The sequence below is a fragment of the Urocitellus parryii genome, chromosome 15, assembly GCF_045843805.1.
Source record: "Urocitellus parryii isolate mUroPar1 chromosome 15, mUroPar1.hap1, whole genome shotgun sequence".
NCBI lineage: Eukaryota > Metazoa > Chordata > Mammalia > Rodentia > Sciuridae > Urocitellus > Urocitellus parryii.
The window spans coordinates 55,912,764-55,938,263 of NC_135545.1; the positions used below are offsets into that span (position 1 = coordinate 55,912,764).

General features: G+C 66.0%; 1 protein-coding gene across 7 annotated transcripts in view; it reads left to right on the forward strand.

The window, feature by feature from the left end:
• The window catches only part of Gse1 (Gse1 coiled-coil protein), a 292,453-nt gene that overhangs the window by 230,512 nt on the left and 36,441 nt on the right, over window positions 1-25,500 (forward strand). Inside the window, exon 1 of one of the 7 annotated variants that reach the window (XM_026401821.2) lies at window positions 18,162-18,247. The exons of 5 other annotated variants lie outside the window; for them this stretch is intronic. In XM_026401821.2, coding sequence (XP_026257606.2) covers window positions 18,241-18,247 — 7 coding nt within the window. In that variant the 5' untranslated portion in view covers window positions 18,162-18,240. Of the gene's footprint in view, window positions 1-18,161; window positions 18,248-25,500 lie in introns of those variants that run through there. One more of the 7 variants, XM_026401818.2, reaches the window with a different exon arrangement.

Consider the following 25,500-nt stretch of genomic DNA (forward strand, 5'->3'; position numbering starts at 1 on the left):
CCGATTGCTGGCAGATGGGCTGGAGTCGGGAAATGGAAACCCGGGCGGTGAGTTCGCGTTTGCCAGGGTTGATTTCTTACCCCAAGGTAAAGCCCCCGGCCTCGCCGCAACATCTGGGGGTCGGTGAAGCCCACAGGGCAGACGGGTCGCCTGGTGGCCGGGCTGGAGACGGGGTGGGCCGCAGGGGCTGGGCGGTGCCCTGGCTCCGGACCTCGGGCCTCTGTTGGCCCAGGCACCCTCCTGGGTGGGTGAGCTTCCCAGTCCTGTTCCCGGGGGCCACCCTGAGTCCCTCAGGCCCTGCCGCCTCAGTCTGGCCATGCTGGCCACTCCTACCTGCTGCCTTCTTCCCCCCGGGGACCGTCCTTTCTTGTCACCTGCACCCCGTCCTCACCTCTATGGAGGGCACTGCCTCTGCCACTGCTGTGGTCTGTAGGCCGGGAGATCAATGGCTGTGGCCACCCTCTGGTGGCCAGAGACTGCGTTCTTGGCAGCTTGGGTCCTGGGGGAGTGCCCCCACCCCGACTTGGAGCATCTGGCTCTGTTCCCAGGGGGCAGAGCAGAGGCACCCCAGCTTCTCAGAGCACTGAGGCCCTGCAGGACCCTGGCCCGTCCTTCTGGCTTTAGAGGCTGGCTATGGGGCTCCTCATGTCCCTGGACACGAGAGGACCCAGCCGCTCCTGGATGGCCAGTCCTTCCACCTGCTACCCCTGCGTCCCTCAGGGAGCTAGTGCCCCAGCTTGGGCCACTCGACCGGCTGCCGGTCACCGGGGCAAGACAGTGTCTGACTGCTGGGGCCATCCCTGGTCAGTCTATGCTGCCCTGTAACTCGCAGACACTGGCACCGTCTGCTCTCCCTGGAGGCAGTAAGGGCCCCTCCGAGCCCCGCCAGCAGGCCACCCGGACTTGGTTCCCTGGGCTGACACATCTGCCGTGACCTCTGCCGGAGCAGGTTCCCTCGGGATAGGGCCGCGTCCCCCTCCGCAGCTGCGTGACCCTCCTGTCCACTCGGGCAGGCAGTGCTTTCTGGGCTGCCAGGCCTATGCCAGGGCCTGGGGGAGGTTGCACCCACCCCAGCACCACCCACCTCCCTGGCACCTGCTGCCCCGACTTCAGGGGTGGGCACCCACTCAGCTTGAGGACGATGGGTCTGCAGAAGGCTGGGCACCTGGAGTGGGCAGTGCTCCCCTTGCCCTTCCCCACCCCCCACCTGGGCGTCTCTGCCCCTGCACCCCCAGCTGAGGGACGTGAGATCCCAGCTCCCCAGGTGTCTTGCTGGGGGCCTGAGTGTGAGCTTGGGAGACCCCGATGCCCCCTGGGCATCTGCTGGGGCAGGGATTCTGGGGGTTCCCAGGTCGAGTAGGGACCCGGGAGCCTGTTTCTGGGTGGCCCACCATGAGGCTGCTCCTCACGAGGCTGCGCCGAGCCGTGGACCCGACCTCTGGAGAACCCACGCACCCTGGGCCACACCCGGGTGCCAGTGCCCTGGCACCTCCCGGCTCCCAAAGGCTGAGTCCTGGCCTCTCTTCTGCCGTTTTCTGAGGGGTCAGGTTCATGAACCGTGGCGTGGAGCGAGCGGGCCATGCCCTCGTGACAGCGCGGGAGACTTTGTGAGCGTGTGTGTGAGTGTGCACATGTGTGCAGACGCCCGGTGTGTCTGGGAGACCCTGGGAGGGACGCAGGTCCCGCTGCCCTGCTGGGAAAGAGTGGCCTGGGGTGGCCGTGCTCAGAGCTTCGCCTCCCCAGCCGGGGCCCTCTCAGTCACCAGCCTCCGGGAACCCTGTGGACGGTGCCTGGCTGTGTGTGACAGTGTGCGTGAGGACTGGGTGTGGGCAGGTGTACTGCAGAGGGCCACAGCTGGTCCTCAGGCCCCTTGCTGCTGCCCCAGAGCTGGGTGGCAGGATCCTCAGCCGAGCCACAAGACAGACCCTCGTGCTGGTGACCGGACAGACAGGGCCTCTGTTCTCCCCAGTGCAGGAGGAAGGGACCTTAAGGCAGGCCCTCGGCCACAGACCCCAGTGTGGCCGGTAAAATCGGGGCTGTGCCCGTGGAGCTGGGGCCCGGGAGGTGCTGGGGACTCCTCGCCCCCTCCGTCCTGCAGGGGCCATCCAGAGCTGGGCCATCCACCAGAAGGTTCGGGGTGGCGGGGAGATCTGCGCACCCCGGCCGTGGCCTCCGGCTCCTCTGGCCGTGAGCACTCAGAGCGAGGAGCAAAGCCGTCCCAGGCCGACGGGGTGGACGCCTGTGTTGGCAGGCGTCCCGCATGGACTTCCTCCTGGACCCTCTCAAGCCCCCATGCCTCCCCCGTGTCTGGGAGGACTCCCGAGGGTTCAGAGGTGGGCGGCAGGGCCTTTCTGACGTGGTCCCTTCTTAGGCAGATCCCAAAACATCACCCCAGAGAGCACAGCTCCTTGGGACCTTCCCCTGTGGGTCCTGAGGCCTCACGCGGCCCGAGCTCGGCTCGGCAGACTGCTCCAGGGGTGGGTGGAGCGGGGTGTGGGGTGGCAGCCCTGCTGTGTGGAGCTGTGTGCCATTGGGCAGGTCGCAGACTCTCTGTTTCCCAGCCAGTGGGGAGAGCAGTAGCACCCACGTCAGAGGCTTGGCAGGGGCTGGCCTGGCACAAGATGCCCAAGGCATGGGGGCAGCATCTGTCTCTGGAAGCTTCTGCTACCGTGGGATCAGAGGAGGCGGCCCTGAGTGGTTTCCTGACACCCCCCAGCCGCCTCTCCCAGCTTGGTCCCTGCTCCCTCTGCTCAGCCAGCCCGGGAGACCTGGGCCACACTTAGGTGTGGCGTCACCCCTTCTTGGGAGCTGGGGGGAAGGAGGAGTCTCCAGCCCCCGTTCCTTGGGAAACTGTCCCAGAGACCACAGTGGGTGAGGCTGGGGTCACACTGTCTGTGCTCCTGTAGTTGGGACACCCTGGTGTCCTGGTCTGGGGGGGCCGTGCCGTGGCTGTCGCCCACCTGAGTGCCCGGCTGAGGCTGTGGTAGGGGGCAGCTGGCTGGGGGGATGGGCTCGGGCACCGACGCTCTTCCCCACCTCAGTGGGGATGCAGCTGGGGGCCACCCAGCTGCCTGGGACAAGAGGCCCCCGAGCCTTGGTGTCCTAGTCTGTGAAGAGGGCTGCTGGTGGCCCTGCCCAGGTAGAGAGAGGGTGCCTGTCACCTCACCAGTGTGCCAGGCTGGGCAGGCAGGCAGTTCCTGGCTGGGCGTCCCATGACCTTGGCCACCGGCTCCAGCAGGGGCAGTGTGTCTCTCTGACCTGGGGGGTGCAGCGTTCTCTGGGGCTCCCAGCAGCAGGCTGCCTTGGTCTCCCTGGCCTGGTGGCCTGGTGGCCTGGTGCCGCCTGTCAGGGCTGCCTGAGGCCAGGTTGGGGGAGGGGGAGGGCCCACCCCACCCTGCACCCCCCTCGCACCACGCCCACCCTGCACCCCCCTCGCACCACGCCCTGTGCCCTCCAGCCCTGGAGCCCCCAGCCCTGCGCCCCCCAGCCCTGTGCCCCCCCTCGCCCAGCCCTGTGCCCCCCTTGCCTGCCCTGTGCCCCCCCAGCCCTGTGCCCCCTTGCCTGCCCTGCACCCCACAGCCCTGTGCCCCCCTTGCCTGCCCTGTGCCCCCTTGCCCACCCTGCACCCCACAGCCCTGTGCCCCCTTGCCTGCCCTGTGCCCCCCCAGCCCTGTGCCCCCTCACAGGCCCTGTGCCCCCCCAGCCCTGCGTCCCCAGCCCTGCGCCCCCACCCAGCCCTGCGCCCCCAGCCCTGCGCCCCCCGCCCGGCCCTGTGCCCCCTTGCCCGCCCTGCACCCCACAGCCCTGTGCCCCCCTTGCCTGCCCTGTGCCCCCCCAGCCCTGTGCCCCCTTGCCCACCCTGCACCCCACAGCCCTGTGCCCCCCTTGCCTGCCCTGTGCCCCCCCAGCCCTGTGCCCCCTCACCGGCCCTGCGCCCCCCCAGCCCTGCGCCCCCCACCCAGCCCTGCGCCCCCAGCCCTGCGCCCCCCGCCCGGCCCTGCCAGCACAGCCCGGGTGTCTAATCTCCAATTTTATTCGCTGGGCTCCAGCCCATTTGCATAATCCACACAGTCACCCTGGTTTTAATTGCCCACAACTCTGCAGAAAGATCATGTGGCTAAGTGGTAAATCATAATTAGATAAATAATTGGTTTGGCCACAGCAAGCTGCTTTTGTCACACCTGCCATCTGCTGGGCCCGGTTTTCTTCTGGCCAGAACAATGTGGTTCTGGTGACAGCGCGGCTGCTCCCACGCGGGCTGCGGGCTGAGCGAGGGGCTCGGCAGCGGAGCCTGGAAGCTTGCCCGGCCACCGGGTCTCCCTCTCTGAGCAGGCGCACCCCGCACCCGCCCTTCATCCCTGGTCCCCTAATGCTTCAGAGTGGCCAAGCTGACCCCTCTGCAGGCGGGGAGCAGAGTGGCTCCGAGTGGCCGGGAGGGGCCAGCAGGGCTGGGGGCTGGCAGGGCCTGGGGCAGGAGCAGGGCCAGGGCTGCTCCCTGGGGGCCGCGGGTCCAGCGAGCAGGGTTGGAGCCTGTGGGCCTCCCTGCGCCCGCGGTCAGCTCCTCCATCTGCTGTCCACCGAAGGCTCCTTTCTTCTCCAGCTCCAGGCCCATCTGTGAGCCCAGGAGTCTCCGGGGAAGCTGTGGGCCCGCCGGCTGGGCTGTCCTGGGGCTGCCGGCTGCTCTCATGGCTGGGGCCAGAGCCGTTTGCAGGTGCCTGTCCCCTCCCTCCCCATGGTCCAGACACACGCCCTCCTGCCTGCCGCCTAGTGGACGCCAGTCCACGTCACCTAACTCACCGCCATAGGGTCAGGCCGGCCGTGGTGAGGCAGGTTTCTCCACTCCTCCGAGGTGGTGTGGGCTCATTAAGGAGATCAAAGCACAGGGCAGCCAAGCCTTCGAGGGACAGGGACGAGGGACGCAGGGCTCAGTACAGCTGGGGCTTGATGTTGCCGGGCATGGCTGCTAATTACGTCTGCTCCTGGGGTCAGCACCGCCCAGGAGGCCCGGGAGGCGGCTCTGAGGCTGTGCCTGGGTGGGAGGAGGAAGCCTGGGGGGCCTTGGAAAGAGGCAGGTGGGCGGAGAGAGGGCCGCTCTGGGCACACAGACCCTGTTTGTGACTAGGGCATCTGCACTGCTGCCAGGGACAGATGGGCACAGAGGCCCGTCGCCATGCCCACCGGCCCCTCGGCACTTCCCCTGCTCCCTGGAAGGCCTTCCTGGGCCTGTGGGCTGCTGGTGGTCCTCCACGACTCGTCCCTGCCACCATTTGCACCTAAGATGCCCACGAAGAGTCTGGGGCTTCACAGGCCTGCAGACTGCCACCTGAGAGCCCAGGTCCCCACTGCTGAGACTGGCCAGGGAGCGAGGGGCCGGCTGGCTGAGAGCCCTGGTCTCCGAGCCCCGGGTCTCCCTCCACGCCTGTTGGGAGAGCTCTGGGGCTTGGCCACCTGGGTGCTGTCTGCTCCTTTCCACCCTCGTCACCCACTTGCTCACCCATTCATCCTTCTCCATCCCTCCATCCCTCCTTCCCTTTCTCCCTTCCTACGTCATCCATCCTTTGTCCCTTCCGTGAACCCAGCCATCTGTCATTTGCCCACCTGTCCCCATCTGTCCTTCGTCTATCTACCCACCCATCCATCCATCCATCCACTCATCCATCCATCTGTCCATCCATCCATCCATCCATCTACTGCCCACTTATCCATCCGCCCATCCACTCATCCATCCGTCCGTCCACCCATCCATCCACATCCATCCATCGTCATTCCATCCATCATCTGTCCACCCACCCGTCCTTCTCTCCATCCCTGTCTGCCCATCACTATCCACCCGCCCGCTCGTGGGCTCTCCATAGGCGGGTGCCTGGCCTGAAGTGAGGTCTTTGCGCTGCAGGACTCCGCAGCTTGGCCCCCTGTGGGAAGGTGGATGTGCCCTCTTGAAGCGGGGTCCCCTTCGACCCGGGAGGGGGACCTGCCAACCTTGCTGTAGACCTCTGAGCTGACTTGGGAAAGGTGGTCTCCTGAGGGAGGTTCTTGGGCTTCTGGAATGGCCCAAGGCCTGCTTTGCAGGACCCCCCAGAGGACAGCTGGTCACCCCGCTCCCCCTAGCAGGAGGCCTGTGAGCCTCTCCCCAAATACCTCAAACTTGACCCAGAGTCACTGTCTTCTCATTGTCTTTCTTACTGTTTGTCTTTACGCTAAGGATCGAACCCAGTGCCTCATTCTGCTGGGCAGGTGCCTGCCACCGAGCCCCAGCCCAGCCCAGGCAAGAGGATCGGGGAGATGTATAAAAATTTGTTCTTCAATTTACAACAGACTCCAACGTGACACTTCATTCTAGCTATAATTGGGAAAAGACGTCACAGCGGGGTCCTGATGTTTGACTAGCAATGGGATCCACGTCCCCACCAGTTCAGGCACAGGATTTCCTGACTCACCTGGGGCCGGCCTCCCGGCCACCGCTCTCAGCCCCTCAGGTCCCCGCCCCGCTCTTTGATTCTGTCTGAAAGCCCGTCTACCGCGCCGTCTCTGGCCTGCTTAGGCTGACTCAGGGGCTGCTTCTTGCCACCCTTGTGGCCGGACACGAGGCCTGCCACCCCACCCGAGGATCTGTTTTTCTCTGTTCTAATGCTGCGTGGCCCTGGGTGGTGCCACTGGCCACGGGTGGGTACCCGGATTCAGTCTTTAACCGGGTGGTGCACGTCTGAATCCCAGCGACTCAGGAGGCTTACAAGTGCAGACTAAGCGTGGGCAGCTTATCGAGGCTCCGTCTCAAAGTAAAATAAAGGGGGCTGGGGAGTCAGCTCAGTGTGGGGCGGCCTGGGTTCAGTGTCCAGTACTGGGACCTTAAAAGATTAGTAACAGTCAAATGAAATTAAAACTGAAGATCCGCACCTCCACACTGGCCACCTTTCAAGGGCGTTGGCGGCCCCGTGTCTGGTAGCTGTGGGCCGGTGCAGTTGGACTGTCCTTGGGCTGCAGGAAGCCTGTAGGCCCAGCACCATGCTGAGCTTGCTCCCAGGGGCTCTTGAATGACCAGGGGATAGGCCGGCCACCTTCTGGATTCTCCTAATAAGGAAGACGAACCTGGGTCAGATTTGAATTTTCATCCCCTCTGTCCTGCTGTGTCTCGTAGGTTTGATCACTTAACCTCTCTGACCTGCAGAGGTGGGATGTGGGGACACTTGGAAGAGGTGCCCTGTGTTTTGGGATGGCAGAGCGGGGGGTAGGACAGAGCAGGTGGGCAGCTTGTTAAAAGTGTGAAGCCTGCAGCGCGCGCGTGCTTAGAGGTGGATTCCTCCAGAGTGGACAGCGGGCAGCTTCAGGGCATGTTGAGTCCAGCTGCCAAGCAGCCCACAGGAAGACGAGCCCCTTCCTGCCTCTGCTCGCTCTCCCAGAGCCGGGCTTCCTCTGCTTTTTCTCATCCCAGAAAGGGGGCTGGGCGAGATGATGTGGGGGGGGCAGGGACCTCTGTGCAGCTGCCTCCTGGGCCTGAGTGCTGGGCCTGGGTAGGGGCCTCTGCTGGCCGCCCAGGGAGCTGGTCCACCCGCCCACGTCGTCTGGCCTGCGCCGCTGTCCACCAGCTTCTGCCTACAGGGATCGCTGCACCCAAGAAGCAGCCCACTTCCAAACCGCTGGGTGGGGATAGCTGAGCCCCTTTGTCTGGACACCAGCCCCCCAACATCATGGGGAGCAAAGGCCAGGGGATGGCCCCTGAATGGGCACTTGGGGGCACCCAGGCCGGGCCCACACGGTGTCTGTCCCCTAGACCACACCTGCAGACCTCGCTTTCCTGTGGCCTGTGGTCTGGCAGCTCCAGGGGCCGCCCACGCTGCCCTCCCCCGACTCCCCTGAATTATTTTCTCGGATGTTGGGAATTAAATCTCCCTGTAACCGCAGCAGGCGTCTTTGGGCACGGCCCAAGCGCATCTCCGGTGACAGGAGTTGTTAAATGAGTGGCGTGGACCTCACTGGGGACCCAGTTCTCTCTGAATACAATTCCCTCCAGCTACCAGGAGCTTCCTGGAGGAATCCGGAAACAATAAACCGGTGTCCGAGCTTCACCCTGCGCCTCGGGGTCTTCGGGGAGGAGAGATAAGCTGAAATGGATATTTAAGAGGGTCGCGCCACAGGCCGGGTGGCACCGAGCAGTGTGGTGAGGAGGCTCTGGGGGTGCCCCTGGGCCCGCCTAGTTAGAGGTGGGGACCGTGACTCATTGCTGGGGTCCAGCCGGGCAGTACTTGAGGTGTGAAGCCTAGGGACCTGGGTCACCTGCGGCCACCAGCCTCTTGCGCTCGCCTCCTGGGAGGAGTGGGGGAGGGACTTGTCAAGGCCCGCCTTCCTCCTCCTGTCACCTCTCCTCCTGAGATCCCCGTCTGTGTGGCACTGTCACCTTAGGGACAGGTGAGGTCATACTCCCAGCCGTGGGCACACGCCTCCTGGTTCTCACGGGGAGGCCGGGTCATCCTCAGGTGTGTCCAGCACAGCCTTCCAGCGGGGTGCGGCCTGCAGGGACCAGGGCTACTCTTCAGGCCCACCCGGGACGGGCCGGCTCCTGGGTTATTAATGGGAGAGCTCGGGCAGGGCAGGGCGTGGGGACTTTCCCGAGGCCACAGAGCCACTTGCTGGCTGAGCCAGGAGTACTCCCCAGCCGGGCTGGGCAGTCCTGAGCCTGGACTGCCAGGCAGCTGGGTCTGGGCAGAGGGGCAGAGCGGGCGGGGTCCCCGGCAGGAGGGGCCGGGAGCCACCTCGTCCTGGTGCCGAAGGCCAGGCCCAGGGCTGTCTCCAGGGCCCATGAGAACTGCCCTGAACTCGGGGTGAGGCTGGTGCCAGCGTCTGAGTGTGGACCGCGCTGCCCCAAGATCACCTGCCACCTGGAGAGACTTGCCACACGCCCAGCGTGGCCTCCCCTGCGGCTGCGGCCACCACACTGGACCTGCCTGGGCCTTGGAGAGGACCGGCCTCCCGCAGCCACACGTCTGCGACCCCAGGCTGAGCCCCTTGTCCAGCTGTGTCTATCTTGGGCACACAGCATCCATCCTGGTGAGGATTTGTGTCCGGGACGGGAAGGCTGACCCCCGGGGGTCAGCACACAAGGCAGGAAGTGAGAAGGCCAAGGTGGGTCAGAGCGGCCATCTGGGGCGCCTCCCCGGAGGAGTGGGAGAGAGACGCTGAACCAGAGGGCACCAGCGGGACTGGGGGTGGGCCAGCAGCACTGTCCCCTCTGCAAGGCAAGGAGAGGCGCCGCCCGAGAAGGCGAAGGACTGCAGGGGCGGGAGGCCAGGCTGGCAGGGTGAAGGACTGGTGGGTCACAGGTAAAGGTGGAGGCGGGAAGGGGAGGAGCCCGTGGGGAACTGTCCCCAGCAGCTGGTGCCGTGAGGCTGCCTAAGAGCAGGGTGGCCGGGCTGGAGGTCTGCAGGCACTGTGGCCCTGGAGATGGAGGCCGAAGCCGTGTGGGGGTCACTCTGACGTCACCTGGGACTGGGGACACCGGGCTCTGAAGGGGTCGGGCATGCAGAGCAGCCTTTGGGCGGGGCCAGCAGATGGACCAGGGGTTTCACAGAGGCCGGGCCCAGGCTTGGACGGCCGTGGAGGCTTCTCCCTGGGAAAAAGTGGAGTCCAGGCCCTCGGGGAGCTGAGGCTGGGGGCGAGGGAGAGCTGGGCCTCCACGCGACCTCCTTGGCCTCCCCGGGGCCAGCGGCCTCAGAGGAACCCTGGCAACTGCCCAAAGCCCCCACCCGGCCCTTCCAAGGGTGAACAGGACCCCAGGCCCAGCCATTTCTTTTCACCTCAATTTGTGACCAAATCATAAAGGTGAAAACCCAAGAGCCAGAGCCGAGCCACGCGGCCGAGCTGGAGGGCCAGGGTCAACGTGGCCGGGGCCTCCACCGGTGTTCCTGCAGGGGTGGCCAGGCAGGGGAGGTGGCTCCTCGGGACACCAGGCGTCTGTGTGGCTTGTGGAGTCTGCAAGCACAGAGGCAGCTGGGATCTGATGGCTCAGGTGACAGTGTGGGACTTGGTGACAGATGATGAGTCCAGATCTGTGGGGAGCAGGGGCAGAGGTGGGTGGAGAGCGCAGCTCTAGGGTAGGGCTCCCCTGGCCTGGGCCCAGCCCCATGGTCCTAGGCCTGAGGTGGGGGCCGCTCTGCCCTGGGGTCGCACTGGGGATCGAAGCCACCCCTGGCAGGAGCGGAACCGTGGGCAGACCCGCAGGCTGCCCTCCGCCGTTGGCGCTGGTCACGTGTGAGCCAGCCGCGAAGCTTGGGGCCGGGAGCCCTGAAGTAGACTCTGGGATCCCTTCTTTGGGGGCTGTGAATGGGGACAGGGGAGCCACTCTCCTGTCATCAGCAGGCCTTCCTGCCCAGGTCTGTCCTGGGCCTCGGGGACGCGCTGGCTCCAACGTCCAGCCTGTTCCAATGTCCCGCGTCAGCAGAGTCAGACCGTGTGTGGCCCCTGTCTCTGCGGCGCCCTGGCAGGGTCTGGGACGTAGTGTCCTTTCTCTGAGCCTGTGGACAGAGCAGGGCCAGCTGGCCCCACTGCACAGAGCAGGGGCGCCCTGAGGAGCTCGGGGTCCAGCGGGCATCCAGGCTGCTAAGGTGGAGCGTGGCCGGTGGCAGATGTGCCCTTCTGGGGGGTCCTCGCCTCCCCCCAGAACTGGCCTCTGGGCAGGGTCCAGGCTGAGGCGTCCCTGCTGCCTGGAGACCCCCTGCAGACCTGGCTCCCCTGTGCCCCCGGCCTGTCCAGGGTCACAGCTGGCCGCTCTCCAGTGTGTGGCCAGGTGGCAGGAGCTGCTTGGCAGCCTGCAGGGGGACGGGCACAGTTAGGGTCTCTACCTCCCCCTCGGAGCCCCCAGGCAGCGAGGCCCGCCCACCCCTGAAGGAGCTGTGGGTGGGGCTGAGGGCCGTCTGCTCCTGGGGTCCAGTGGGAAGGGGACACTGTGACCCTCCAGCTTGAGGGCTCAGTGTGCGCCTCCCAACCTGCCAGCTGGTCTGCGGTCTGTGTCCACGCCAGGGGCGAGGCAGCAGGAGGACCTGCTCAAAGCTCAGGGAGCCTGGGTGTGGCAGCTTCCTGTGGCCTGCCCGCTGTGCCAAGGGCCAGGAGCGCGGGGTGACAGGGAGTTCCCAGGATATGCTGCCCTTGGGGTGCTGGCTGGGTCCTGGAAACCACCAGCCTGCCCCGTCTGCCTCTCGGACAGGCAGGGGCCTGCAGGGAGGGGTTTTGAAGTTTTGAAGTCCTGATAATGTGCAGTTCACCCGTGACATTTAGCACAGTGTCGAGCCACCACCTCTGTCTGGGTCCAGAACATCCCGTCCCCAGGAAACCTGTCCCCTGGAGCATGCTGCGTCTCCGCCCCGCCCCAGCCTGTTCCAGCGTCCCCTGTCAGCAGAGTCAGGCTGCATGTGGCCCTCCTGGCCTGTGTGGAGCCCGCGTCCCGTCTGGCCTGGCCTCTCTCAAGTGTGCAGATGCATCCGGATTGCATCTTCTTTTCAGGGCTTAGTAATGCTCGGCGAGTAGAGAGGCGCGTTCTCGAGCCCACTCCTCCGCTGACCGACCCCCAGCCTAGGAGGCGGTCACCTTCCAGCTGCTGTCTGGACGCCACGCCTGTTGGTCCGCTGGGGCTTGGCGCAGGCCGTGGCTGAGTGTTTCTTCAGATGGACAGAGGCGTTGTGTCCACCTGACCCTCCTCTGAGGCACAGGTGGGCTGGGTGGCACCAAGGAGGACGGCCTGACCAGGTGCTGCCAGTATTCTAACAGTGACAGACGCCAGGGACCCTGCTTCGGCCCGTGGGAGGTGGCCCGCCAGCCTCTGGGACCCGAGCCCGCCTGGGGCTGTGCCCTCCCCAGTCACACTGATTCTGGACGCTCGGGGAACGGGGGAGGGGAGAGACGGCCATTGCCCTTGATGCTGACATGGCCTCCGGTGACGGCCTCCCGGCCATCTGGCCTGGCACCGAGGAGCCCTTCCTCATAAAACCCTTCCGTTTCCTCCTCCCTCCAAGCTGAGGCCATCCCGCGGCCCAGCTGCGTCCCGGGCGCCGGGCGTGACACTTCCCACTTTACTGGCTTGTCTGGCCTGCAGGCAGATGAGGGCAGGGTGGTGCTCCTGCAGGTGGACAGCTGGAGGACCTGGGGTGGCCGGGTGCACACAGGCCCTGCAGGTGCCCGCCAGGGCTTCCCGGGAGTTTTAAAATCTGCCTTTTGGGGCTGGGGACGAGGCTCAGCGCCTGCTTATTGCTCCATCCCCAGCTCCACAAAAATCACGCCAAGAAATCAGTGTGAGCCTGGGATGCTCACCGAGAGGTCAGCACTTCCAGAAGCCCAGGGAGGGGGTGGCGACCAGCCGGGGGCAAGCCTTGGGGGACATGGAGGCAGTTTAGTAACCAGAGAGGGTAGCCTGGGGGCGGGGAGAGGCAGCTGGGACATCCGCAGTCCGGAGCCCGACCGTGGCTGGGACCGTGGGAAGAGGCACAGTCTGCTCCGGCCGACTACCTGGGGGGGGGTTTGTTCAATGATGTGGCTGAAAATGACACCTGGTGCCCACCAATTTGGGGTTTGCCGCTGTTCTGGGGCCCTCTCCTCACTCCTGCCCAGGAGTGTCTCCGCTCTGTCCTCCTGTCAGGGGCACCCGCTCCACGCAGGCCTTCAGGGAGAGACGGTTGCAGGGGACCCTGCACTGCCATCTCATGAAAGCCTGATCAGATGAGGCCACTCAGGGACACCCTCCCTCTGGGCTTTACGTCACAGGGTTGACAGGAGGAAGATCTGGCCAGGTTCCTTTCCCACATGAAGACCTGGCATGTGGAACCCTGTCCCCACCTGGCAGCCCTGGGAAGGCGGTGGGGGCTCCTGGCCCTGAATGTGGCCGGCAGGTGCCACCCACAGCTGCGGGAGCAGCAGGCAGGGCCAGAGGCTCCGCTCCTGGGGGGTCGAGGACTGAAGGGCTTCTCAGGGCTTCAGAGGCCCTCCAGGGTCTGAACTTGATCAAGGCCTGGCAGCCAGGCTCCTGGTGAGGGACTCTATCCCAAAATACTGGCAGGGGCCTGGGGGGCAGGAATTGTTGGTGACAGCAGGTCCGGAACTGCCAGCCCCAGGCCTCTCCCCAGATTCATGGCCCCCTGGAGGGTCTGAGCCTGCCCCCAACCCACCCTTTCCCTCCCTGGGCCTGGCCCAGCCCAGCCATATAAAGTTTAAAGGTTTTAAATGCAAATATTTCTCTTTTATAGATGCCAGCTGTCTCCAGAGAGCCCACTGCTCCCCGCTCCACTTTATTGTCCAATTAGCTTCCCATATCTGGGTCCTGGAGGCTGGGGAGGGGGCCAGGCCCATTCCCATCCCCAGCTGGAGGCTGCACCCTGCACGGCTGTCTGGGGTGGGTGGGGACCCAGGTCACACAGTAGAGGGGCCCGGGCCCTTTCAGATCTCCAGGTTCCAGCGAGAGGCGGGAGCGGGGGCAGTTGGTGGCAGGGGTGTTCTTCTCTTATTTGGAGAAATAAAAGCAGCAGCCCCACACACTGGCTCCCTTCTTCCCCCTCGAGTGCCCCCTCCCCGCCCGCCTTCCAGCCGTGCGCCGCCGCGTCCCCATTCACCGGGGCTCGGCGGCGCTCACAAAGCGAGGCAATTAGAATTGAAAATCTATGCAAAACAGCTGTTAACTGTTTGTCAAGGAGCGCAGCTGCGTGCGGGGCCCGAGGGAGCCGGGCACTGAAAGGGCAGGAAGTGCCAGGGCGGCCCAGGGTGAAGAGGAAACTCCTGACCTCGCCGAGGGGACTGCAGGCCACGACCCTTCCCTGCTCCCCTGGGCGACCGCGGCTACCGGCGGTGGAGAGCTGCCTTGGGTGGGTGGAGGGTGGGGGCACCCCGGCCTCCCCGGGGGGGGGGGGCAGGTTCTCTTGCTCTCTGGGCAGCCCTCTTTCCTCCGCTGGGCACCTGCTGGGCAGGTCCAAGTCAAGTCCAGCAGAGAGCTGGCCTGGGGGCTGTCGCTGCCCCCCAGGGACCCTGCCTGGCCGCAGCTCCACCAAGCACCGTGTGCGTCCAGGAGCTGGGCCCAGGCGCTCCTCCCCAGACCCGCGGGAGGCCGGGAGGCCAAGGCGGAGCTGTGGGTACAGCCTTCCTGTTCTCTGAGGCCGGCTCTGTGAGATCACTGGGAGTGGGACCCGGCGCCTGCCCAGAGGCGGCGATGGGAAAGCCTTCTTGGAAGAGATAAGATTTAAGCCGGGCTTTGAAACATGGGGAGGACTTGACCCGCGATGGCCCGCAGTGAAGAGCAAATGGAGCCGGCAAACGGAGCCGGCCGCGTGGGGGTGGCCGGCGGGACAGAGATAGCTGGACCTCCGGCCCCTGCCCCTCAGGCTTTCTACCCCCTGGACGCTCCCCAGGGGTGGGAGGCTGGGGTGGGTGACTCAGGCCATCTAGCTCTGGGCAGCCAACAGGCCCTTCCCGGCCTCCGGACCCTGGGATTTTCGGGTGCAGGACAGAAGTGTGGACCTCCAGCTTGAGGCCGGAGCCCCCCTGCAGGACAATCTTCCTCAGTAAAGAGCGACCTGGCAGGTGGCTGCCGAGAGGGTACTGCAGCGGGGGCTGGGTCTGGCTGCCTTTGGATTTCTGAGCCCCAGGCAAGTTAATTAACCTCCTCCTCCCCTCTGTGATGGAGGTCACCAGCTGCCCGGTGCTGCCCAGTGACACAGGTGATCCTCACTCCTGCCCACCCCGTGCTGCCCAGGCGAGGCCAGGTGGTGGAGAGTGCAGGTGTCCCCTTGGGCCAGGAGCAGCTGGTGGGGTGCAGATTTAGGTTGCATGTCATCCTGCTGTGACCCTGGAGAAGGAGGAGCCACGTGGACTGGGAGCACAGGACCCCTTGCCTGGTGTCCAGGGCCACCCTAGACCAGGGCTGCACCTCTGTCCGGACTTGGAGGTGATGACTGTTGTAGGCAGTGCCCACCCACCTGGGCACCTGGCCTGGCCCCGGTAGGTGCCCAGGCAGTAGGGGTGGTGGTCTAGAGCGTCCATCTGCCTTCTCACGTTCCCCATGCCCCCACCCCACCTGCCTACCCTGGGCCTCTCTGAGCGGCTTACTGGTGGGGGGTGGGATTTTCAGTCCCTTTTTCTGGGAAGTCTTATGGAGCAGCCTGGGGCTGGTGCTTGGAGGAATAAAGGCCAGCCCGCCATCTTGGGCTGAGGCAGCCTCCTTCAGGCCTGCCTGGGGGCCTCTGTGACCCAGCCCTCCACTTCCGGCACCTGGGAGTCCTGAAGGTAGATTAGGTTGACTTGTTTATAGAGCCTGAGGCCTGCAGATTCCGTGGGGGTGGGTCCACCCAGGTATCACTGAAGCAGGTGGACCTCAGGCAAGGGCTGTGGTCCCCTTTCCTCCTCTAGGAGGCCCAGTGTGGCTACGGGACTCTGGGAGGAGCCAGGCGTCCTGCTCTGGGCGTGTCCCCTATTGGACTGTTCCTGGCTCCTGGCTCTTCCACCGGCCTTGTCCTTTTCCGCCAGGTTTCCAGGCAGATGGGAATGCTGGGAGGAGGTCCAGGGAGGGAGTACGTGGCCCAGGGATGGTCTGGGTGGAGGAGCTGCTCTGGGGGGAATGGAGGGTATCCATGTGGGTCCAGGGTCAAGCCTGAACCTTGTTAGCAAGGGTGGGGTGTTAGCAAGGGGCGCCTGGCTACCAGAGAGCACTTCCCAAAGTCAGAGGCTCTGCACCCAGATTACTAATTTCCTCCAACCAGGGACACTGACAGTGTCTGTCATCCATCTCCCAGTGCTAGCCAGCCTGGTGGCCAGAGCGTTTTTCCTGACCAGGCTGCACATAGCCGGCGCGCTGCTGCCCCCCAGTGGTTGTGGGGTGTATGGAAGCTCTTCCCTCCACGGCGGGCCAGAGGACAGACTCCAGGTGTGAGTCCATTGGGGGCAGGGCTCTCGGGTTCACCTTTGTGCACTGTGACCCGAGCGCTTATTGACCTCAGCTTCCTCAGTGAAACCAGTACAAGACCACCCCTCTCACAATCCAGTGGAGCCAGATATACGTGGGAAGGAGCAGACAGCTCTCAAAATAAGCCAGGTGACACCTCTCGGGTCACCCACAAATTCTTATGGTTGGCTGGCCTAGTCCTGTTCAAACAGGTGGAAAAGCTCGGCCTCCACCAGCCCCTTGCCCCAGGGCCTCCCCAGGGGAGAGGGAAACCGACGGTAGCCTGCGGGCGAGATTTGGAGGTAGGGCCCCGGTGTGGTTACCCGGGGAACCTGGCTGGGAGGTGCCTCTCGCCCAGGTGCGAGATGTTCATTTGCATGTTCTTCCCCTCCCCCCGCAGCCTGCAATCCAGGTGGGAAAGGGGCTGAGCCCGCCGGGAGGCGGTTTTGTTTTTACACTGGGGGCCCGAGGTCGGGTGCCCTCCCGACGTCCCCGCCCTCCCCTCCCCCAGCGCGTGACTCCGACGGGGGTGGAGGCGCCCCCCACCTTCCGCGGCCGCCGGGGGTCGGGTGCACCGTCCGGCCAGTGCGGGACACAAATTTCTGGAGGCCGCGCCACCGAGTGGTACATAAATTAAAGCGTGGGCCGCGGCCGCCCGCGGAGGGTCACCGCGGGGTGCAGCGGATCGTGGGCCGGGGGCGGCCCCTCCCGCACGAGGCCAGGGCCGCAGGTAGGAGCCAGTAACGGCGCGACCCGGCCGGGCCGGCGCGTTTCCCTTTTCGTTGGCGGTCGGACTAGGGCCTTGTGCAAGGCGGGGGCCCGCTCGCGGCCCCCGCCCCCGAGGGCACGGGCTGGTCCTGCGCTCCGCCGGCGCGGGCCCCGAGCGCTCCCCGCCCGCCAGCGTCGCCGGGAACAGATGGACGGGGGTGGCAGCGCCCCGCGCGCTCCCGCCGCAGCCCCGGCCGGCTCGGGAGGGAGGGAGGCGGCGGCCGGCGGGCGGCGCGCGCCTGCCGAGCACTGCGCGGGCATGTCCCGGGGCAGGTTTGGGGCTGGCAGCCGCGCGCGCTTGGCACCGAGGCGGAAAGTTGAAACCCGCAGCGCGGCTGGGCCGCCCCCGGGGGTGCTGTTCGCCCTGGGACTCCCTAGTACGAAGGCGACGTTCGAGGGCCGGAGCGAGGCCGGGGGACCCCCATGGGCCGGAGCCCCCCTCGGACCTGCGCTTCCGGGGGAGGGGTGCTGGGGGCGGAGCGGGGGGGAGGGAGGTTGGGCCCACAGTCCCTCTCCGCGCCGCCCGTGGGTGCCCAGGAATTTCAGGACGCTCCCTGAGTCATCCCAGTCAAGTGCCTGGGTGAGGTAGGGTGGGGGGTGCCAGGAATGGGGAGGTGCTGCGCTGGGGCCGGTGGCGCGGCGGATCGTGCCAGTTTCTGGAGGCGGGTGGCCTCGCCTCATGACCGCAACCCCAGCTACTTAATGATCCCCCTGGCGCAGCGGCGCCTCCGCAGACACTGCAGCTCCTGGGACGAAGGTTCTTTAAAGAACCTCCGCGCCCCCAAGTTATTACAATGGTAGGAGCTTTCCAGAACTTCGGGCTGAGGCAGAGGCACAAATTGCCCGAGTTCTAAGCATTCGGCCTTTTACGTTGGCATCTTAAGGTTAGGCTTTTTGGGGACTTGGGGAGGTTTAACACAGCGTCATTTGCTGCCCACCCCCTACACACACTAGCGCCAAGGACGTTGTCCTCCAAAAAGCCCCGGAACGCAGTTTAGCCGTCTGCGCGTCACCGGTGCTGGCAGCGCCAGGCCCGGTTGTAGGCTCCGGGAAGCCGTTTGGAGGAGAGGACGGGCTCCGCTCTGGTGCGGGCCTGCTGGAAGCAACTGCGCCCTACTCATGGGAGTCCACTGACCAGTCCGCGGCCCCGGAGCAGTCCAGCCTGGGGATTCGAGGGACCGCGGGGGTGGCGCCCCCCAGCGAGGCCGGGGCTCACCTGGCCGCCGGGCGGGGGAGGGGCAAGTCGCCGAGCGGGGTGCCCCCGGGCGCCCGTCGGTGCGCGCGTGCGTGTGCGCTTGCGGCTGAAACCCGACACCTCCCGCTGGCTGAGGTCAGGGAGCCGGGAGCGAGCCAGTGGCTCGGGAGTGGGCGGCGTTGCGCTTGGGTGTGTCCTCAGCGGCGGCGACAGCAGCAGGTGTTTCTTGGCCGGGGCCCCGGAAGCTCCACCTCCCCAGCGGGCCCGAGCTGCCGCCGCCGCGCAGCCCCGGGTGAGATAAGCAGTTCAGACAAACACTGGGCGACGGTGGCTCCAGCATGTGTCAGGCGAGGCGGAGCTGCGGCGCCCTGGCATGAAAGGTGAGCGCGCCGCAGGGGGCGGGGGTCCCGCGCCCGCCCGACTCCCCTCCAAGTTCGCGGGTTCCGCGGGGGCGGCCGCCAACGGCTCCCGGGCAACTTCCCCCGAGTGCGAGCGGCGATAAGAGCCGGGAGGGCGGGCGGCCGATCAGAGGCCGCCCTCCCCCGCCCGCGGGTAGCCCAGGCGGCCGGGCTCCGGCGGGGACGGCGGCCGCGTTGGGCGAGGGGCGCGTGAGTGCGCGCGGCAGGGGCCTCTCGGCGCGCGGCGGGCGCCCCGGAACGGGGAGGAAAACTTTGGGCGGCCGTGCGCCCCCGCGCAGGTGCGGGCGGGGGGGCGGCGGCGCGCGTCCAGCTCCCCTCCCCGCCCCCACCCCGGTGTGGGAGGCCGCGCGAGGGCGGGACCGGGGCTCTGACCCCCGCGCCCTGCGTCCCAGCGAAGGGCGCGCCCCTCCCCCGCCGAAGATGGCTGCCCGGCTCGGAGGTGGGAGGGCGATGGCACATCCGCCGCCCCCCGCCCGCGCTGCCCTTTTCCCTCCCCGGCCCTTCCTGCTCCGCCTGGATGCGCCTCCCCGCCCCCGCCTCCCGGCCGGCGGCCGCGCTGACGGCGGCGAGTGGCCCGCCCGAATGGAGCCGATTCAATTATATTGCAGCACCAGAGACACCTCCTCGCCGGCCGCCCGCCTCTCCAGCAGGCTAATTAAATTCCCTCGGTGGAGGCGGAGCGGGACTGGGCTCGCCCTCCCCGCGCCGCCCACCCCTGCTCCCGCCTCCCTCGCGAGCGCCGGGTGGGGGCGAGGGGCGCCTGCCCACGGCGTGGTCGACCCGGCCGGGCGGTGGGGGCAGTGCCCGTGCTGGGGGCGGCCTGGCCCGGAGTCCGGAGCTCCGCGCCCCCTCGCACGTGGTGGGGCTGAGCGCCGCTTTTGAGCTCTGAGGGCTGTGTGCCCGGCGGGGGAAGCACCTGCTGGCCCCCGGCGGAGTGGCGGATGCCAGCCCCCGTGGAGTCGGTTTGGCTCCTGCAGGCCAGCCTTTGTCTCAAGGCGCGTTTGCGTTTAAAACCTCCCCAACTCCTGTGGGGTCCTATCTGGCGCCTGAGGGGTAGGGGCCACACAGGTTGGGGTTTGGAAACAAAAAGCAGGACCACCAAATGAAGGGAAGAAAAGGACCCCTTTGTAAAAGGGGCTGGGACAAAGGGCGCTCCGGGAGGGAGCATCCCGGCTAAGCCGATTTCCAGATTTCCTGGAGGCTGGGGACAAAGGGGCGGGCTGTCCCCCTGGTGGGCTGCCCAGAGTCTTCTCTGGGCTGCTGCCACCCCAGGAGAGATGGGGGACCCCCCCAGGTAAGCAGCCTGCCCTGGGCCTCTCCGTGTTACTTAGACTTGGAGTACTTAAGGGTGGCTCACCCTGTGTTTATGGCTGCCCCCACCCGCAGGGAGGAGGATCCTGAGGTACGGGCTGCCTCTGACTCAGCCGGCCAGCCGCAGGTGAGAGGCCCAGGGCGCAGGCTCCGACTGGCAGCGTGTGTCATCCCAGCTGCCGGCTGTGCGGGCGTGACGCCCGCCAGGTAGGCTAGGAACGCTCTTGCTCCACCGGGCCTTGCTGTGCAGGACAGCTTGGTTCCCAACCCCCCAGAGGCTTGCCCGGCCCACCCTGGAGGGAGCCCTGATGGCTGGGTACAAGGTTGGCTTTTGTCATTCAGCCTGGCAGTGAGACAGACACTGGAGCCAGGGGGGACGTGGGGGAAGCTGGAGCCAGCCCCGGTTTGACACTTGACTTCTCTTTCCTCCAGTCTGGGTGCTGGAGTGAGCAGCCAGCTTGGGACGCAGGGTCAGCCCCGCCTTGGGAAGGAGTGGAGGCCCAGCCTGCTCCAGGCACTGTCCTGTCTGTGGGCGGGGCTCTGACAACAAGGAAGGCCAGCTGGTTATCTTGTGCAGTGTGGGCCCTGCCTGGTGGGGACAGCCTGTAGGGTTCTGGCTGGTTGAGTTGAATAGATCCTCTCCCTTGGTATTTGGACATTTCTGAGCATCTGACCTTCTCAGGCCCTAGTAACTACCACTTGGGGGTTTCGCCTAGTAGTTCAGAGCTTCCCGGGGGATTCTAAGGTGCGGAAGGGATCTGGGTTTACTGCTGTCAAAATAAGCAAGGAAAGGCTCCAGGAAGTCTGGGCTGGCAGAGGGTTCCCAGCAGGAAGCCTCCAGTGGCCTAGGAGCTGCCCCTCTGGCAGGCCTCTGGCTGCAAGTAACTTCCCTGTCTCTGGAGGAAGCAGGCCCATGAGCACTTTGTGGTTTCAGAGCAGAAGGGGGCCCTGCTCAGCTTAGCATCTCAGCCCAGAGAAAGGAGAGCAGGGCAGGCACAGCGCCACTCTGTGGCAGACGCAGGGCCTGCGCCTCCCGGTGGCCCAGGAGTCACTCCCCTCCACCCACCAGACAGGTGCTGCCTGGTCCTTAGCTGAGGAAGGGGAGGCTGTGGGCTGCAGCCCCTTGCTGAGGGTGGGTGCTGTTGCCTTCTCTTCCAGAAAAGCACAGGTGAGCCAGACCTGGCTGCCACCTCTTCTCTTGCCCCCAGGAACTCGCAGGGGCTTGTGGAGTCGGTGTGCAAGGCCGGTTTTCCTGGCCCCGGCAGGAGCCTTGGAATTCCCAGCCTGGGTTCCTCCAGGTCCAAAGCCTGCCGAGGTTGTTGGACGGGAGCCCTCTGGGTAGCATGTTAATTACCTGCGCTGTGGAAACTGCAGCGTCCTTTGAAACCACAGAGCTCTGAGGCCTGCCTCCTCCTCCCCCTGTCCTCGCCAGGAGAGCTGGTTTCAGCCTGCAGAGATCCCTGTTTCAGGTGACAGCGCAGCCTGGTGACTGCTGCAGGCCAACTGTCTTGCTTTAATTCCTGCCCCCATGGAGTCTCAGATCTCGGCGGCCTGGCCAAGTGCAGCAGGGCTGTGAGCTGCTGGCTTCAGTTCCCCTCGCTGGCCTTTCTTCCCTGCTCAGGCCACAGCCTGGGAGGGGACGTTTCTGAGTGTTCCTGTCAATGAGAATTTATTGAGCGCCTCCTCTGAACCCAGCCGAGCGCTCGCGGCCGGGAGGTGCAGACAGATAAAACAGGACCTCGTCCAAGGCAGCCGCGCTCGCCTGCCAAGACGCGCACTCGGGGGCCTTTTAATCTCACTTCTGCAGCCGCCTCCCCCGCAGCCGCCTCCCGCGCCCTCCGGTCCAGCAGCCAGAACCACACAGGGCTGCCGCCCTGTCTGCCTGACCCTCGCCCTGGAAGTCGGCTCCAGGCCCTCGGCTCCTCCTGCCCTGGCACCCCGTGCTCACCCCCAGGATAGGACCATGAGAGCCTCTGTCCCCGAGGCCAGGCCCCAAGGAAGGGCTGCAGATAAAGGGGCAGCCCTGGAGCTGGCCTCTGGGTCTGCCCTGTCTTCCAAGCAGTTAAGCAAAGGAGCAGATCAGGCTGAGCTTGAGCCTTGGGGGGCCCCAGGGTTGGGGGTTTCTGGTGAAGACACCAGCCTGGCCGTCCCTCTGGACCTGGTGGGGCCTGGGCGTCTGTCTAGCCCCCCGGGGCCGGCAGGGTTCTCCCCACGGAGGCTCTGCCAGGGCCTTCTTTGTGGAAGACGTGGGTCCGGAGTTCCTCGTCCTGGGGAAGGTGACCCAGAACCGGGTGGAAAAGGGACTCCACGTGGACGTCCTCGGGGCTGGGTGCCTCTCTGGCCCAGGGAGACTGTGGAGAAGCAGTGGGTGTCGATGCCCTGCCGCAGCCCCTGGTGTGTCTGGGCCCCGCGTGGGCACTGGGTGGGACGGGGCAGGCGGCTCTCCCCTGGCCCAGGGTGCTTGGAGCACCTTCCTAGTGGGCTTCCTGGGGGGCCATGTTTGAGGGGTGGGGTCTGTGGCCAGTCCTCCGGCTGGAGCCCTAACTTCCTGGGAATTGAGCGGCTTCCTGGCGTGGGGGCCACTGTGGGTCTCCCCCAGGTCCTTCCTAGCTGTGAAGTGGGCTCCCTGTCCCTGCATGGACACGCACCAAAAGCAGGTGATGGGGCCCCAGGGAGTTCATCTGCTGTTCCTGGGTGCTGCCCTTGACTTGCGTGGCCTGGGGCACTTGGGGACCCTGGCTGTCTCACTTGCAGGACAGGAGCAACCCAGGTTGCCTGTGTCCTCCGACGGAGGGTCAGTGCTCATAGGTCACCGGGGCAGTGGCATTCCTGGGGATGTCGCCAACGGTCCAGAGGCTCTGTCCCACGCCCCACGCCCCACACCAGGCAGTGTGGGGTTGAGGGTGGCCCGAAGGCCAAGTCAGTCCCTTCAGATCCCCTCGTGGCCAGGGTCAACACCAGACGCGTTGTTCAGGCCCCCTCCCCACCCCAGACCTCCCGGGGTCTCATGCGCTGGCAGGCCACTGCCCTTTGGGGGACTGAATTGGACTTGGGGCCTACGTGCGGAGGCGCTGCAGCCATGGCCTGCCCTCCCCTGCTCTGCCCTGCCCTGCTCTGCCCTCCCCTGCCCTGCCCTCCCCCAGCCCTGCCCTCTTGCACTGAAATGGCGGTTCCCCGGCCGCAGGCGGCATCAAGGTATTGACCCGTGCGCCTTTGGTCGGAGCTGTATTGATGGTGGACAGGTTAAACCTTCCCGAAGGAAAATCTGTGTGTCAGTGGAGGATGACGGCTCACAGGTGGGGGCCAGAGTGGAGCCCCAAGGCACGTCGAGTGCCTTCTGACCCGAGTTCCCGGTTGGCTTCTGGGGTTTAGTGACCAGATGGGGAGGAGCCCTGCGTCCTGGCCCCCAGAGGCGCTGCAGCCTCTCCGGTCACTTCTGGTCACAGCCTGGCTCATAGGGGGACATTGGCTGTGGTGCAGGTGCTGGGTGTGGGGCACCTCTCCTCCTCCTGTGTCCCTCCTACCTCAGGAGGGCCTGACTTGCCGGGGAGGACTGCCCCTGGTGACCAGGGAGGAAGGGGCTGGGGGGCTCGTCCACTGCCTGTGGTCAGCTGCGGAGGAGGAGAGGTTCCAGCCTCCTGGAGCCCAGAGCAGGCCTGTTGGACTGGCCGTCTTCACCATCTTGGCGGGGTTGGGCCCAGCGCGCGGGGATCTTGGCGTGCGCCTGGAGGTGTGTGGCGTGTGCCTTTACTGAAGGGCCTGTGTGGCAGGTGGCCTGAAGCCGAGACCCCAGAGTGAAGTCTGGAACGTGGGTCGGGTGGGGACACTGGGGGAATCCCGTCCTCTGTCACCTGGTCACTCCACAGATGAGCGTGTGGCCTGCCGGCCTGGGGTCCTGCTCAGCCCTCGGCCTCTGAGGGTGGGGACTCTGGTTTCGCCGAGGGTTCCGGTCACGGCTGGGGCTCGCGGGCAGTGAAGTGCAGGCCGAGGTCTCTGCTGCTCTTGGTCAGACTGAGGTCCAGGCCTCTCCCTCTCCCTCGCAGCCCTCCTCCAGCTTGTCCCCACCCTGTGGGAGCCCCCTTTCTGGGGATGTGGAGCCCGGGCAGTACGTTCTAAGGAAGCACAGGGTGAAGTGGGTTCCCTGGGTCACTGAAGGCCCCCGGCTCCTCGGGGCTGTACAGGGGTGCCCCGCCTGACGATGGCCCACTGAGACTGCTCCACCAGGAGGTGAAGGCCCCAAGCGCCGGGGAGAAGCGTTCAAGTGCAGTGGGTGGGCAGGGGTGACATCGGCCTCGCCAGGCGGGGGACGGCCCCTGCCCTTCTGGTGCCTTGCAGCGTCTGGGTAGGGGGTGCATTTTCCGTCCAGGTCTTTCCCGTTTAGATGTGAGTTGGGGCCGGCGGCCTGTTGGGTGGGGACAGTCTCGTTTGTTTGGTGGCTGGTGCTGGGGTTTCTGTAGCCCAGACCCGCAGAGCGTCTGGGGCCTCGGGGGCCCTGCCCTGGGCCTCGCCCCTCGCCCCCCGCTCGAGCTATTCCCAGAGGGAGAGCGGCCGGCGTGAGCGCTGTCCCAGATCCAAGCGCTGCAGGCTCCGACGTGAGGCCACCGTGGCCCGTCCACACCACGAGACTGCTTCACGCACAGGGTGGCCCAGAAGGTGTGTTGAAGGTGACCTTCAGGCCGTTCGCACGAGGCGGAAACGAAACAGATGAATTTGCCTCTAGATTCGGAGCCGTCCCCCAGCGGTCTCATCAGGCCCTGCTGATACTCCAGAGTCCAGAAAACCCGAAATCCAAACGCTTCAGAGGAGGGCCGCTCGGCACAGACCGCGAGACTGTCTCCGGGAACACGGTGGGGCCATACGCCCCGGGGCCTGCTGTCCCCTGCCAGCTCTGGCTAGATGGAGACCTGGCCGTGGCCCTCACCCCTGGCACCCAGGCTGTGCTCGGCCTCAGGGGGGGAGAGGGTGGAGGGAGGGAATCTTCCCACAGCGGTCACCTGGCCTGAGTGTCCCCCCAGGGGCTTCTCTGGTAGACGGGCCACCTTTCTGGATGGGAGCCCAGAGAACTTCATCCCTGGGTCCATGCGGGCAGGCCAGGTCTGGGGGGGGGCTCGGGGCTGGGAGTCCTGCCTCCTGATGGGTGGCCCGGGCTTTCCTGTCTGTTCCCCGTGGCGGTTCCCAGCACCGATGGCCGGGCACAGAACGTGGGGCTTTGAAGACGGTAGAGGAGCCCCATGGGGAGGTGTGATAAGAAAGACCCCACCCCTGTGCCTCCTTTCCAGGCGGGTCATGTTTGGGACGGGGTTACCACTCGGCTCGCGGCCACTCACCGCCACACACAGGCCCCGTGGGTCCCGGGTTGGCCTCCTGAGCTCGGGAGCGCGGTACACTCCCGCGGCGCGTCTTTCTGGGAGGTTTGTGGGAATCGGCCGAGAGCAGCTTGCCACCTTGGCACTTGGCACCTTAGATCTGGCCCGAGGAACTGGCTTTGGTTAAAGTGAGACCCACCTTGGGCTTTCCCGGGCGGGCGCCCACCCAACCCTCCTCCTGGCGAGCCCCTGATGGAGCAGCAAGCTCGGGCCCCACACCGCCCCCTTCATCAGGCTCCTGCAGTGCTGTCCCTTCCCAGGCCTGCCCGCGGCTCGGAGCAGGGGGACCCACTCCTGGCCCTCGGCATCCGTGCCACTGGGCCTTCTAGCCCTGCTGAGGTCACTCCTGGACCCTGCTCCTAGTTCCCGGGGGGTCAGGGGGCCCTGGAGCAGTTCAGAGACGCGGCACTGCGGGGCCAAGAGCTGGGGACCCGTGGTTCCTCTGTTTTCTTCTGGAGCAGCTTCCTGTCCCCTGGGTGGGGGCAGGGGCTTGGGATACTGGCCTCTTGCAGCCCAGGGGAACAAGATTTCATGCAG